General features: G+C 45.0%; 1 protein-coding gene across 7 annotated transcripts in view; it reads left to right on the top strand.

The window, feature by feature from the left end:
• Positions 1 to 1,683: 1,683 nt before the first annotated feature.
• Positions 1,684 to 16,077, top strand: part of ADAM23 (ADAM metallopeptidase domain 23) — a 66,673-nt gene continuing 52,279 nt past the window's right edge. For 6 of the 7 annotated variants that reach the window (XM_035138083.3, XM_035138073.3, XM_035138047.3 and 3 more), the window contains exons 1-3: positions 1,684 to 2,468; positions 3,885 to 4,111; positions 13,828 to 13,904. In XM_035138083.3, the coding sequence (XP_034993974.3) occupies positions 2,228 to 2,468; positions 3,885 to 4,111; positions 13,828 to 13,904 (545 nt within the window). In that variant the 5' untranslated portion in view covers positions 1,684 to 2,227. Of the gene's footprint in view, positions 2,469 to 3,884; positions 4,112 to 12,994; positions 13,205 to 13,827; positions 13,905 to 16,077 lie in introns of all 7 variants that reach the window. The other variant, XM_088675985.1, reaches the window with a different exon arrangement.

The following is a 16,077-nucleotide window of genomic DNA, read 5'->3' as shown; positions in this document are numbered from 1 at the left end:
CCTCCCGCAGTTTGGTCAGACTCATGTTGGTAGCTTTGAGAACACTGTCCAACCATCTCGTCCTCTGTCGTCCCCTTCTCTTAGTGCCCTCAATCTTTCCCAACATCAGGGTCTTTTCCAAGGATTCTTCTCTTCTCATGAGGTGGCCAAAGTATTGGAGCCTCAGCTTCACGATCTGTCCTTCCAGTGAGCACTCAGGGCTGATTTCCTTCAGAATGGATAGGTTTGATCTTCTTGCAGTCCATGGGACTCTCAAGAGTCTCCTCCAGCACAATAATTCAAAAGCATCAATTCTTCGGCGATCAGCCTTCTTTATGGCTGAACTTAACTCTTATTTTTCATTGATTTGTATCCCATTCGTCCTCCCAAAGATCCCATGGCTTACAGCTTCACTCAGGGAACTTTTCTGCATCTTTTACACTGGGAGTGGAACCAGCATGTTGACCAGTACCCTAGAATAAATTGTTTCTACTCCCTACACAATATTTTACAGTCTTACCAGCGTCATTTCTTTTTCTGGAAAGCTTTTGGGTAATCCCTCTAGTCCCTATAATTTGCTCCAACTAAGCCAAATTGAAATAGCCACACGTTCTTCCCCTTCCCCCATTCTCTCTCATTTCCCTGGGTCTATTTCAGACAGCAAAGAGGGGTATAGTGCCAAGGCACTATACGAATTAATACATAGAAAAGTGTCTGTCCCTCCCTGCAGTTCAACTCACTCTCTTTTTACTAACAGCACATATCCATTCCTCCTGCTGGTGCAACTTTCTCATCATTTCTACATAGCAGCATTTATAAACCAGTGCCGGAGAAACTGGGTGAAAGGAAGGTGTGAGGGAAGAGATATGAATATTTATGTGTGTATATGTATACATACATACATACACCTACACAATGACAGGTTTGAAGCCAACTTAAAAATGAAAAAGAGCTGGTAAGCAAAGGAATCTGTGGTGCTTTTCATGGGATCTGGGGACATGTCAGCTAATACTCTTCCCCGCTCCCTTTCTCCTTCCCTTTGCTTGTCTCTGCAGCAAATCTCCAGGGGGAAGGGAGAAGGGCAGGAATTGCATAGGCAGGAGAGAGCGGGGGAAATCCCGCATGCAGGATTTTGGTGCCTAACAACCTCCCCCACTCCCTCTGCAATTGCTCTCTTGCTCCCCCACCTCTCTCTGAGGCCGAGATGCTGCATCACGGCACCTGCTGGCTACTTCTGTTACATTATTGGGAAGGAAGGGAGCTCATGCGCCCTGCTTGCGTGCGTTTCGCTTTGGAGTTCAAGTACATACCAGCATCTCTCTCTCTCTCTTTCCCTCCTCCTCCCTCTCTCACACAGCAGCCCACCCATGAGGCAAGGTGAGGTGGCTGCCTCGGGTGGCAGGATCCACAGGGGCAGCAGATCCCGATGTAGCTCTTTTATTCAGGGCTGGCCCATCCATGAGGCAAAGCGAGGTGACCACCTTGGGGTACCAGCATCCACAGAAGCAGGAGGTCCTGATGATGTAGCTCTTTATCTAGGGCCGGCCCACCCATGAGGCAAGGTGAAGCGGCTGCTTCGGGCGGCAGGATCCACAGGGGCGGCAGCAGCAGCAGGAGGAGGAGGACCCCCCCGTCGTTATTGACGTAATTCACCCCTTCCTCCTTGACAGGGCAGGGCGGGGCGGGGCGGGGCCATTTTGTGGTTCACCTCAGGTGCTTTCCCTCAACTCGGCGGCCACGGAAAAGGATCCCGAAGCACCCCGCCATTTCCCTCGAGCGTCTGACTGCTGCCCCGCTCCCACCCCCCCACCTCCGCGCGCCCTCTAGCGGCGCGTGCGCGCTCTCTCTCTCCCTCGCCTCCGGTGCCTCGCGCGCGGGGCTGAGGAGAGCGTGGCCTGGGCGGGCGGCTCTCGACGTCACGCGGCGCAGCGCGCGGGGCCTGAAGGCGGGCGGGCTGCCGCGACGGCGAGAGGGAACGCGCGTGCGTGTGGACGCGCCTGTGTGTGGCAGGTGCCGGCAGTGGCAGCAGCAGCAGCCCGCCGCGTCCACCTGAGGGGAGAACCGCCGCTGCGCCCTGGCGCGCCTTCCTGCCGCCGCCTCCCTCCTCTTCTTCCTCGCTCCCTGCACCATGAGGGAAGAAGAGGCACCGCCGTCGCCGCCGTGAGCTGCGGCCGCGCTTCCTCACCGTCCAGACGAGGCGTCCCCCTTGCCGCCGCCGCCCGTCCTACCCTGCGGGAAGCTATGAGCCATGAAGCCGCCTGGCAGAACTTCCCTTCGGCGGCAGAAGCAGCAGCAGCAGCAGCTCTTCTCCGGCCTCCTCCTCCACCTCCATCACCGCGGCAGCAGCAGAAGCCGCCGCCTCTCGAGCTCCGCCGCCGCCGCCTTGCTTTGCCCGGCTCGGCTGCCCAGTTCCATCCCCCTCCTCTTTCTGGCGCTCCTGCTTTTCTGCTCAGGGTCCCCGAGGATCTGCGGGGTCGCTGCGGACGCCGGTGAGTGCCCGCTTAAGGTGTGTGGTGGTGGTGGGGAGGGATCCTGTATTGTGCGCGTGAGCTTGGTGGCAGGACAGATCCTGGATCTCCGTTACACGCGCGCCCCTTCGTTTTCTTTTTCTTTTTCTTTTTTTTGCGCGCGCGTGTGTCTGGTGCCAATGCGCTAAGAATTAAACTGGGGTGGGGTATTCTTTTTTGGTGGTGGGATGATGGGGGGTTTAATGTATCGTGCATGTGGTGCCAATGCGCTACACATAACGAACCTCGGAGTCTGTTTTAGTCTGCGGCTCCCACCGCCCTGGCTTTTTAATGTTGGTTAATAGCAGACCTGGGGAGGGGAACCAGAAAAAGAAAAAAAAAGGGAGAAAAATCACCTTTTTGCCGTGCGGAGCCCGCTTGAGTCTTCATGACAACCGGCGAGAAGTTCTTGTTCCGCACCGTCCGCACAGATTTGTTTCGGTCTTGACGCAGTTCCTTACCTCCATGGCATCCTGCCTGGTCTTCAGTAGGAATAATTGATCGTGACTGCAGCCAGATTCCTCCTCTGATCGCCACCCCCCACCCCACTTCTAGATCATGTGTGTGTGTGTGTGTGTGTGTGTGTGTGTGTGTGTCTTTGCGAATATGAAATTGTTTTTACATGGCAGACCTTATATTTACTGGGTTATGACGACTGGTGCTTACTGGTTTATAAGGATGGGCATGAAATGGTTTCGGGAGCCTCTGATGCAGCAAAACGCCGCTGGCAGGCTTTCAAGGGTGCTGTTTTTGTGCAGGGTCGTAACGCAAAACAGAACAAGACAAGCAGGATAATGAGGGGTTTGGATACTGCCCGTTCTTGCACTGCTCATCCGAGGGGACCTACCTTTTGTGAACAGAAGGGGGGTTGCGGTGTGCTCCGAGAACCCTGGGATTTTGTCTGCAAAGAGATATGTGCTTGTTACTTATCCCATGAAGCATATTTATACAGGAGTTTATTGTGACTTTCTCTCTGGTAAGTATGCTTAGGAGTCCATCACTAAAGTTAAAGGAATAGTGAAAAGTTCCCCTTATGTAAAGGGAATTGATTAACATTCAGTTCACATGGGTTCATGGCTTGAGTTGCTTGCAGTAGAATCACTGATTTGTACATAGCCAAATTTATGTGGAAAAGTAGCAGAAATAGGGTCATGAATGGCTGGATTGTCCTTAAAAGAACTTGGTTCAGATCCCTGCATTTTGAATTTCATGATGTGAAACTGTATAAAACCAAATAAGGAATTATAAGTACAAATAAGTACAAAATCTAATGAAATAAATTGGTTTCATGAGGGTTACTGTATGTTTCTTTTAGCAAATTAGCCAGATGCAAAACATATTACAAAAAAGTGTTCTGTTCCTCTGTGAATTCATGGTAGGTTTGTCTGTCTTCCCCAGCTCTGCATTGGAATGAAACTGCAGAAGAAATAGAAAAAAGCCAGGCAGACGAAGACACTGCATTTCAACAGACTAACAGCAGTAGCTACAAAAATAACAGTCGAAGCAGTGCATACCAGAAAGAAATCACATTGCCTTCAAGACTTGTATATTATCTCAATAGAGACTCTGAAAGTCCTTATCATGTCTTGGATACAAGGACAAGGCACCAGCAAAAACACAATAAGGTAAGGTGCTTTTTAAAATAAATAAATAAAAGCAATACAGTACAGTGACTCAAAATAGTCATGTCTCTTGAGGGATTGTCTTACTTTAAGAATGTTTATTCAGCATGTCTGTAATGCTTCAGAATTCACTGCACAGTCCTTAGGTCTGAAAGATGCACCAGTCAAAAAAGAGGCTTCAAATACCAAGAGACCTTGCAGGTAGCAATACCCTTGTCAAATTTCAAGGATTATCACTGCTACCACAGAATAAAACGTGGAGTACAAACCATGGTTTACTCGTTTCTTTAGAGGCCTAAAATATTTTCCCCTCCACCCAGCTTACCTGATTGAGAAAAATAGAATCACACTGGTAGAATGACTATGTAATCTCTCTGTGTCACAGACACAGGGGACCCCAGAGAATTACAGATCTAAATTCTTTATCTTAAGCAGGAAGCCATTTTTAAAGCAAAGCGCAGAGGGCAAGATTCAACTGTCATGCCAGTGGTTGTGATAGAACTTCCTATTCTCCCCGCTGCAGCCCCCTGCGCCTGCCCCCCCCAATCTGCTCTAGAGGTCTATTTTACCCTCTGGAGCAGATTTGGAGGCATGGGGGGGTCTGCAGGGGTAGATGAGGAAAGATAAGCCCTGTTCCAACAAGTGGAAGTCCATTGTGCAAGCGGATGCCACAATTGTATATCACTCACAGCTCTTGATACAGCTAAAATTGGTCATGGCTATGTGCTTTTGAAAACAATGGCACTGAAGGTGATAGCAATCAACTTGTTCTATTGATTTCAATGGGACTTAATTGTAGCCAGCTTTAGCTCAGTCAGGTCATGGTGTTCAGTACCACATTACAAAATAAATGAATGACGCTTCTGTTTGCTGACAGTAATGTACAAGACTGTAGTTGGATATATGTCTGTCAGTTTCATCTGTTATGTATTACAACCTTATGCCCCCAGTTAAGCTGTGCTTTTCCCAACATGTCCATAAGTGGGCTCAGACATGAGTTTATCCAGCTACAGGGCCTATCTGATAGAGTGTATGTTGTAATCCATTTATGAATAGAATTGAGTTCCAGTACTGGTTTGGCAGACTTGGGTAGCTCAGATGGACTGACATTACAAAGGAACTTTCAGAGAAGAACCCTAACTTGGGAGGGAAGGAACCAAAATAGTCTCATAAGAATTAAATGTCATGGAGTGTTGAAAGACTTACATTAACTGGGAAAAAGCTGTCAACAGCATGGGAGGGAGAATGGAATCCAGCAACTTGAAAGGGAAGAGACAAGAATGGAAGCAGTCATCTCATAGGCCATTTCCTGGTTCACACATTGATTTAAAAGGTCACTACAGAAGACAGATCTGCCCATAGGCATGAGTGAAGAAATCCAAGATTCCAGTGTACTTGATACTGGGCAGCAGTGTTTCCACCTGCTAAGATTCACAAAATGGTGGAGCAAAGCACAAGACGGAAACAGCCCAGTGAACCGCAAAACACCCCAATGCGGACTGAGCATGCTCAGTGCAGGATGGTGACTGGCCAAGGGGGAGTGGAAGACAGTGGCTGGAATCTTAACAGGAGCATTCCACACTGCAACATGTTGCAGGGGCATGCTTCTCATAAGTATATTTGCCACCTTGCCATTAGACATGTGTTTTTGTGCTTCCTAATTACGGTGTGCTATAAGATTGACATCATTCAGTCTTTTTCTCTGAGGGACAGGGGAGAACCAATTGCCATTCTAATATAGGATGCTTCTTAGGTATTTATTAACAGCATTATTTCAAGGTTAAGAGTAGTGCTTCCTCTCATTATTAGTAGTTTTGTGTTACTGGAACCAAAGGGTTGCATGGTAAGCCTGAAGTCTTTGGTCCAGCGGCGGAGCTTCATGCTCCGCCACCGGGGGTGGAGAGCAGGCGCACTGCCCCCAGTGACGTGGCGCATGTTCTGGGGGCGGGGTGCAACATTTTGGGAGCAATGACGTAGCACACGTTTTGGGGCGGGGCACGCCGTGCACATGTTTTGGGGTGGGGCACGTGTTTCGGGGGGCGGGGTGGGCAGCAGCGATGGCGCCCCTGGGATTGCATCGTTCAGGGCGATCTGCCCCCACCGCCCCTATCTTCCTACGCCCCTGCTTTGCGCTATAGCCAATGCTAATCTTACTCCGAGAAGACCTAGTCAAATTAATGAACCTAAGTTAGTCATGCCCATTAATTAACCTCATTGAGTCTTCTCCGAGTTGGACACTGGGTACAACCTTTTGTATCACGTGTCATATCACTTCTGAAACTTAGGAGATCTTTGACAACCACTTCAAACTTAGACCTTTGATTTTTAAATTAAGGCCACTTCTATAGCATTAACTCCTAAAATCTAACTATAATCGCTTCCAAGATACAGTAATGGGAAATATTGGATTATGGTAAATATTAAAAATAATCAATTGTAATACATGACTGAGATTCAGAAGGGCCTGGGCTTGTGCACAAAACACTCCCTTGCATGTTCTAGAGCAGGCATCCCCAAACTGCGCCCCTCCAGATGTTTTGGCCTACAACTCCCATGATCCCTAGTTAACAGGACCAGTGGTCGGGGAAGATGGGAATTGTAGTCCAAAACATCTGGAGAGCCAAAGTTTGGGGGTGCCTGTTCTAGAGGCAGTCAATTAAAATGGCTAGTTTCCTTGCTAGTTTCCCTCGAAAGAAAGATAATGTTTTCAGCAATACTTGTTGTTCTATCTGCACAAGTGTTCCAGGCTGCCAGATGGAACGATCCCCCACTGTTTGCACTGTTCTGGGCATTCTGTTGACCTCTCCCAAGCCTATTTGGGTGCTCAAGGCTTCCGCTGGGGCTTGTCAGGAGAATCCCGCACAATATATACCAGTGGCAAACTCATCCTTTGGCAGCCAAAGCAGCACTATCTGTGCAGAGGTGAAAAGTAGCAGAAGGCTTGGGGAGAACTCCATGGTTTAGAGAAGTACCAAATAAGCTTATTGAGGGCTGAGTGTGATCAGTGGGCACAGGGTGCTGGCTGGCTGTTAGAGTGCAGGGAACAAGATGGGAGGAGTAAGAGAGAACATAATGGAATATGCTAGAAAAAGGGCATGGCTGGGATCCAAAACAAGACCTCTCTATACTGCATCATTTTGTTGGAGTTTCCATTTGTCAGGTTCAAAGTCCACCTTGCATGAGGGTCTCTGTACAGTTTTAGGCTAGTTAATGGTCTGATCTAGTCTGCAGGGTTGTTAGGAGAAAATGAAAAGTCCATGTATGTAATCTTGAGCTTCAGGGAGGGCAGATTTCAAGATTGATGAATACGTGAATACCTATATGTGGAGCAGGATTAATGTGGCTTTGCTGAATTAATTATACACCAAGGTTGGCATAACTGAAAGATAAAGGCTACAGCAATCTGGAGCCGAGTGATTCAGCAAAAGGAGCTGACAGAGAAAAGAGAAAAATAGCTCTAAATGTCTGTGGGTTCTGAGATGAAAGACTTCGGTTAATGCAATAGTTACACAGAACTGTGTGTGCAAATCTTGTTTGACATAGGCCTCTTGTCAGCTGGTTCATTTTGAAACATGCTTTATTCCTCCTAGGGGGGTGGTACATATATAGAGACACATGCTTTGGCAGTGGCCAAGATATAGATATGGATGATTTGGAACTGTATCTTTACATCTCAGCTAATTGAGAATGTTACCATACTTTGTACCCCTCGCTCCCTTCTTCTGTGGGTGTCAACACTTCAATAAACTCTCTAGTCCTTATGAATCATGCACATAGTCTTGCAGGCTGCTTACCTCTGCTTGTCTGTATCTATGCATGTGTCATGACACCAACCATGAACAACAGCATAGTCTCTGACTGGGGGGGGGGGGAGCCAGCCAGATTAGAAGGACTGCAGAGGTGCTATAATGCAGTGTTTCTCAACCTTTTTTGGGCCAAGGCACACTTGTTCCATGAAAAAAATCACGAGGCACACCACCATTAAAAAAGTTAAAAAATTTAACTCTGTGCCGCCCTATATTGACTATATAATTATGACTGTAATAAACACTTGCCAATTGCTGTGTTGGTTGCAATCTCCTGTAATAAGGCTTCACAAGCCGCTCATTTCTCTGCCAGCACAATCCTTTGCTCAGCAAGTTTCAGGTTGAGCTCATCCAGCCAGCTTCTTTAAGTTTGTCTAAAACCACCCTCCCGTGGTGGTGGCAGTTGAGAGCTGCGCTCGCTCTGCGTCGTGACTCGGCCGGCTTCCTTTCCGGTGGGTCAGTGATGGTTATTGGCGGCCGCCAGGCACGTGACAATGCAAATCGCCCTTCTCGTCGCCGCACGGCGCGGCACACCAGCCAGCGTCTCGCGGCACACTAGTTGAGAAACGCTGCTATAATGAAATCTCAACAATAAGCCTGAACTGGAGCAAGTTGGCTAGGGCTACCCTTGAACTGAAACCCCCCAGAAGCAATGCTCTTTGCCCTAGACTTGACACTCCCTAGTGCTTGCTTGTTTTTGCGGGTCATACACCAGATGGAGTAAACCGAGAGGTGGACGAGTGTTAGGCTCAAACCAGAAGTCTCTTCCTCTAAGGATTTTCACTCCTCAGGAACAGGGTAGAGCATTGCACGCAGGAGTAGGGATGCTTGAGGAATTCCATTTCTGTGAATTTCAATACGAAATAATCTGATCTGCGCCTCCTGAATGAAAGTGTGGATCATAATGTAATTCTGCTATTCTTTGCATTTTGCACTTCTCTGAATTTTGCGATACAGTTTATAGCTCAAAAATAATTCAAAATAAGTTCTAAAATATGTATTTTAGGATAAAAAATGTTTAGAAATGCATACACTAAAACTCAGAACACATAGATTAACAACAACAAATTAATGTAGAAATGAAACACAAAAGACATTCATAATTGATGTGGATGGGAAATACAGTGATCTGTGCATCCCTGCCTAGAGTACATAAGGACTGAGATTGGCCCCACACATTGTTGCTAACACAGAAATGCTTGAGTACCTGCTATCATCTTATGCTACACTGCTGAACCTTGCTGTGTCTCTTGAACTCATGATCAAGGCAGAACAATATGTGCCTTCATAGAGGCTGCATACATAGAACTATGGAACTGTAGGGCTGTTTGGATCTGGTGGTAGTTTAAACAGTGAGGTAGGATCTTTCATAGTGCCCAAATGTACTCAAGACAGCTTATCAAATACAAATATAAATTACATAACAAGTTAAAATCAACACAAACGTGAAATCAAACAGCAGTATAACATATAAATACATCAGGAACAAGCAAATAAAATAAATTATCATAGCTGGTAGGTGAAAGGGCAGTTAAAACATTATGATGAAAGCCATATCAACAATAGAAAATGAAAAAGATGACGGAGGCTCTGACTAAAAAATGCCAGAGTAAAATGATGTTCAAAGTCTGCTGAAAAGCTGGCAAGGAGGAGGCCAGAGGGATTTTTTGGGGAGGCTATTTCATAGCTTAGGCTCCACAACTGAAAATGCCCCTTTTCATGGTCCGCTATCTACACCTCCTTTGGCAAAGGGACCATGAGAAAACCTTAAGAAACTGAAGATGAATTTCCAACAGGTTCATATGGGAGGAGACAATTCATGTTTCCTGGTTCTGAGCCACAAAACTAGCTGGAAGCCAGTGAAGTTGGAACAAAATTGACTAATATAGTTTGGCATACCAGCTCTAGAAATTAGTCTAGTCACAGCTTTCTGAACAAGCTTTCCTTAGGAAATTCCACATTTGTGTGTGTGTGTGTGTGTGTGAGAGAGAGAGAGAGAGAGAGAGAGAGGTTGTGTCATTCAGTTAGTGTATTTTAATGTCTTGGATATGAACAACTGAGGCTAGATCTATTTATCCAGGAAACAACACAGTTGGCAAATCAGATGTAGTTGGTTAAAAAGCACTCCAGTGTTGTCAACTGTGCGCGACACATCCAAGATTACCTTGATGCTGCAGACCTGTTGCTTCAGGGGCTGTGCAACACTATCTGGAATATAGGCTGAGCACCACTTTCAGTATAACCAGTACCGTCAATTAATAGTAGTAATTCCATCTTGTCTGGATTATCGTAAATCCATTTGTTCACCCACCAATTTCAGTACTCCCAGCAGACATAATTTACAACTTCACTGCCTCTGCAGGACTGGGTGATGAAAATGAGAGACTGAGCTGAATATCATCAGTAAACTGATGACACCTTAGACCAAATCTCTGGGTAACTTTTCCCAGCGGTCTCGGATAATAAGAATGTAGTTAGTAATCTTCCAAATTGCACCATGCCAAAGGGACCAAGGGGTAGCGAGATTGCATTGCATCTTGTTTACACAGGTAAGATTGCTTCAAAGATAGCTTGAGAAAATATCAGGAAACCAGGCTAAACCAGCTACATATCATGTTATTTTTATTTATTAATTACAATCAGAACATTCTTCACAATACTGTTAGTTGTAGTTGGTTCCCATGTGCATTATATCTTTGCCTCAAGAAAGATAAAAGGAAAGGAAAATAAAGGAATTCCAACATTGTAAAGGAGCGGGGACAGGAGAAAATGAGTTATATAGTTAATAAGCTATTACTTAAGGTAGCATTGTTAGTCTTTTCAGAATTGACATAGTGTATTCTTTGAAGCAATTTTAAGGGAAATATACCGGTAGCTATTATATTCACATTAATATGTTGTTGTTGTTTAGTTGTTTAGTCATGTCTGACTCTTCATGACCCCATGGACCAGAGCACGCCAGGCACTCCTGTCTTGCACTGCCTCCCGCAGTTTGGTCAAACTCACGTTGGTAGCTTCGAGAACACTGTCCAACTATCTCATCCTCTGTCATCCCCTTCTCCTTGTGCCCTCAATCTTTCCCAACATCAGAGTCTTTTCCAGGGAGTATTTTCTTCTCATGCGGTGGCCAAAGTATTGGAGCCTCAGCTTCACGATCTACATTAATATATAACAGAAATAAAAAAGAGTTTATCAATTTAAAATATATCAAAACAATATTGAACTTTTGGGAGGCAATAATTTATTTGACAATACAAAATGAATGGAGACCATACTTACTGAAATCTGTTTCTTTGTTGTGCTCTGGCTGTTGTTGATTAGAAAAGTTTGGATTTGATATCCCGCTTTATCGCTACCCGAAGGACTCTCAAAGCGGCTCACAATCTCCTTTCCCTTCCTCCCCTACAACAAATACTCTGTGAGGTGAGTGAGGCTGAGAGACTTCAGAGAAGTGTCACTAGCCCAAGGTCACCCAGCAGCTGCATGTGGAGGAACGGAGACGCGAACCCGGTTCCCCAGATTACGAGTCTACCGCTCTTGACCTCTACACCACACTGGTTTAGTCGTGTCCGACTCTTCGTGACCCCATGGACCAGAGCTCGCCAGGCACTCCTGTCTTCCACTGTCTCACGCAGTTTGGTCAAACTCATGTTAGCTGTGGCTATGGGTTATATATGCACTTGAAAGCAGAGTCCCTAGCTAGATGCCAAACTGTGTATTCAAACTAGTGCTTTACATGTAGTTCCAGTCCTCTCCTAGAGCCAACCATTGGGGCTGTCTGCCTGTGTGATTGCACATCTCAGTTTTAGGAGATGGGAGCAGGGTAGACCTTTCAAAAGGGCTTTGCATGTGCAGTTCCAGCTGCTGTGTAAATACATAGTTGGATTACAGTCAGTGATGATTATTTTTGGCTATAGCAGTTGGAATGCCTGTAGTGAGAGTATTAAGTGCCCTGAATGTTAAGAAGGCTAATAGTCTTCATTGGGTATGCCACAACCTCAGATAAACAAAGAGGTTATCCTGCTTTGCTTACAAACTCTGTTGATTGTTTTAATAGGATTGCCGGTTCAACATAAGCAGCAAACTACTGTAGAATAATGAATTATTTAAAAAGGGATTCTGAAACAATTAAGGGCTAAAATAAGGCTTTGCCACATTAACTACATAGTTACCTTAAAAAAAAAGCTGTCAAATTCATCATATGGGAAAGATGAACTATAAAAAATTCTTAATGGTAGGGTGGAGTATAACTGTGTATTTCATAGGAAGAAGTCGTAGTGGCATATAATTTCTTCGGGGTTCATGTTATTTACACAGCCAGAGTATTTGAAATCATTTTGTCACCATGAAACTTCTAGAGCTGTATTTTTTAGGTACTTTTATTTATTTATTTATTTATTTATTTATTTATTTATTTTATTTGCATACTTACTACAAAGTTTATATGCTACTGTTTAGCTAGTAAGGCAGGGGTCCCTAACATTGTGGGGTTTGTGGGCACAATTTTTCACCAGACTACGTCAGGTACCCCATCCCCACAACCTGCTCTTTTGGCTAAAACAGAATGCTTCTTTCAAGCCATATTTTAGTGGGGGTGGGGAAAGCACCTGGAAGAGATCAAGGTATGGATTCAGGACCACAGGTAATGTTCCTGCTGTTGAAGCCAGGTCATCCAAGTTATCTCTGCAAGGTCCTGGAGCAACTAGCTAAGTTTTATAACAGGGCTGGGTAGACATTGGCTGGGGGCCTGACCTTGGGTACTGCTTCTTGGCTAGTTAAAAGGCTGGTGCCTTCTTCAGCCTCTGTTGGTTTCTTCAGATTAATTGGGGTTCTAGCTGTGAAGAATGCTCCTCAGAGTTCTGTTGATTCCCAAGGCGTTTGTGGACCAGCCATGAGAGTCTGGCAGCAGGGGTATCTCTCCAGGGTTTGGGGAGAGGAGGTGGGCTCCAGTGTCCTTGGACCCACACAGGATGGACCAGGGACTGGCTCTAGCTCCTTCAAAGAACTGCAGCTTGCTGAAGGACACTGCATCTGAAAAGTCCTGGTTCTAACCTTGGCTCCCCCTTAATCCTTGTTTCAGACTTTCATGCCAGGCTTGTCTTCTTCCTCTGACAACACCCCCAACTTCTCATTGATTGCCGTCAACATTAATGGTTATTCTTATCAAATATTTCAAGGAGGAGACTATGTAGATGGCAGCCAACTCCGTTTGTATTTCATTTTGACGTTATATTGAGTTTTCAGCCATTTGAGTTTGACTTCAGACCCACTTATGGGTTTGGATGCTCTGGTGAGTGATCTATGCTGGGAACCAGGAAATGTAGAACTGTTAGTTCAGCTGGACATTTCAGTGGTTTTCGATACTATCAACGATGGCATCCTCATGGATCACTTGCCTAGCATGGGACTTTGAGGCACCATTTTACAGTGGTTCTGGTGGTATGTGTTGGGGGGCTTCTGTTGGATGACTTGTTTCAGGGGTTCCTCCTCAGGTACAAGCTCGGGGGGGCCTTCAAGGGAATCTCCAGCATTGAACTCAGCAGACCCAGCCTACCCTTAGGCTACAATCGCAACTCATTGAAACAAGTTGTGTATATTTCCGAGTATATATTTTATTTATTTATTTATTTATTAAATTTATACACCACCCTATACACAACAATCTCAGGGTGGTTTACAAAAAACAAAAAAAACAAATAACAATGTCAAAATATTTAATGCATGTTATACACGCCAGAAGTTTACAATTTTCATACAAAATCACATCAAGCAGAGGAAGAATATAGTGCAAAGTATCCATGGTTAGGATTCCACAGTTTGTGCATGAGCTGGTGTGCTATGAATAATTTGGCAAACTAACAGAATAACTTTTGTGTGTTTCTCGCCTTCTCCCACTTCCCTCCTTGTCTTCAGGCTGTGCATCTGGCTCAGGCAAGTTTCCAGATTGAAGCCTTTGGATCTGAATTTATTCTTGACCTCTCCCTGAATAAGTAAGTCCATGTTTATGTCCCCTTTTTCTTCCTTTTGTATTATTAGCCTTGAGCTATTTTAATTTCAAGAAATGGGGAGGCTCTGCAGTCATTTCCTGAAATACTGTTTGACCATTGAAACCCTTTAAAAGAGACAAAATCTGTGGAGGATATGTCTATCGAAGGCTACTAACCATGATGGCTCAGCTCTGCCTCCACAGTTGAATACCAACTGCTGGAAACCACAGGAGAGGAGAGGGCTGGGCTAGATGGACCATTGGCCTGATCCAGCAGGTTCTTCTTAGGTTCTTATGTGTACCTGTGCTAGGCTGCAAAGAAGTACATGTATTGTTATTATTATATATATATTTATCCCCTGCCTTTCCCCCCTGACAAGGACTCAAGGTGGCTTAGAGATAAAATAAGAACAGCAAAAAACATAGAAAAAAGCAATACAATTAATTAAGAAACAATTAAACATTAATAGAATCAAAACTATCACAACAAAAACAGCATGCCACCAGCCCCCTTGTTAAAAGCAGTCAGTTCCCCAAAGCCTGTTGGAACAAGAAGGACTTCACCAGCCGACAGGAGGACGAGAATTGGGGAGCCAGTTTAAATTATCTAGGGGAGGGAGTTCCAAAGTTGGGGAGCAGCCACCGAGGAGGCCTTCTTCTGCATCCCTACCAAGTGTCCCTGTGAGGATGGTGGGACTGAGAGAAGGGCCTCCCTCCCAAGATCTCAGAACCCATATGAGGGAATATGGTCTTTCAGATAGCTTGAACCCAAGCTGTGTAGGGCATTATAGGTCATAACTGGCACTTGTAATTGTGCTCGGAAACAGACCGATAGCCAGTAGAGCTGTTACTACAAGGATGTCATATGCTTCCTGTAACCATCCCTGGTCAACGCTTTGGCTGTAGCCCTTTCAGAGAGTTGAAGTTTCTGAGCAGTCCCATGTAGAGCATGCTATAGTAATCCAAATGGGATGTAACTATGGGTTGTATCTGCAAACCCAGACCCAAGCCTGGCACCTGGCCATAGCATTCTGGACTTCAGATAATTGCAATTTTTGGTAGTGACCATAACAAGGTAAGATCTGCGAAATGTTATGAGTGGGTTTAGAAGTGGGAAGGCTTCTTGCCCTCCCCACTCCTGCCCTTTTTCTGCCCTTGAAGTCTCTCATGCTTCCCTTACCTCTTGCTCATCACCATAGCTGCCAAGTCATCCCTTTTTTTAAGGGAAATTCCCTTATGCTGAATAGGCTTCCTCGTGAGAAAAGGGAAAACTTGGCAGCTATGCTCATCACTCCTCCTCAGTATTGATTCAAAACCGGGCCTGAAACCAGAATGAAGTGGGTCTAGATAATTTGCTTATTCGAAGCATATCTGCAGCTGGTTGACTGGCACTCTTTCGATCCCCTCAGCCATTAAGAGAATATTAGAGACTGAACAGTAGTTTTCTTAAATTGCTGGATCATGGCAAGAGGACAACCTCTTTCAAGGCCGTGAGTATAACTCCCTCCCATAGTGAGGCATTAACTGCTGCATCCAGTAAATCCCTTCCTCCTAGGTTTTATTAGTCATGATGGACAGGATTAAAGGCGATTTATGAAAAAAAAACCTGAAGTAAAAGTAGAAGTAATTGAAATAATTTAAGTGCAGACTGTGGCCAAAAAAAGCATGGTCAGCTTCCATGGTCCTTGCTTATTTCACCCATTTTAAACGAGAATGCATCAGCGCAAATATTTGTCAGCTGTACAGAAGCACCATTCTCTTACTGAAGTTCAGTTAAGATCTGTTTTTGATTATTTTGTTAGTAGCATGACTGCTTTTGGAGCGAGAAAATAATATTTATGAAACTTACTGGATTTGCAGCCAGTTAAATTATTTTAAAATGTGGACTCACATACTAGCACATCTTTCACATACTGATAAATTTGTCTCAGGAGTTGCATTTTAGCGGAACTAGAAGTTATTTAGGTTCCAACACCTAACTTCTCTGTTCCAGCATGGTCAATGAAATGACATTCAGAGTCATGCTTAGCATTATCTACTGTCACCATAAAAAATGTGTGCATTAGAAAGGTGCAAAGCAGGTGAAAAACTGGAGTTTTGCTGGATAAGAGTTGCTTTATTCTAGAGATGGGAAAAGTCAGCACATAAGATGACAGGAAGAAATCAGAGGTAAGAAG

This window comes from Zootoca vivipara, chromosome 1, assembly GCF_965207765.1.
Source record: "Zootoca vivipara chromosome 1, rZooViv2.hap1.1, whole genome shotgun sequence".
NCBI lineage: Eukaryota > Metazoa > Chordata > Lepidosauria > Squamata > Lacertidae > Zootoca > Zootoca vivipara.
The sequence above is the reverse complement of the archived record's forward strand: the minus strand, read 5'-3'. Positions and strand labels throughout refer to the sequence as shown.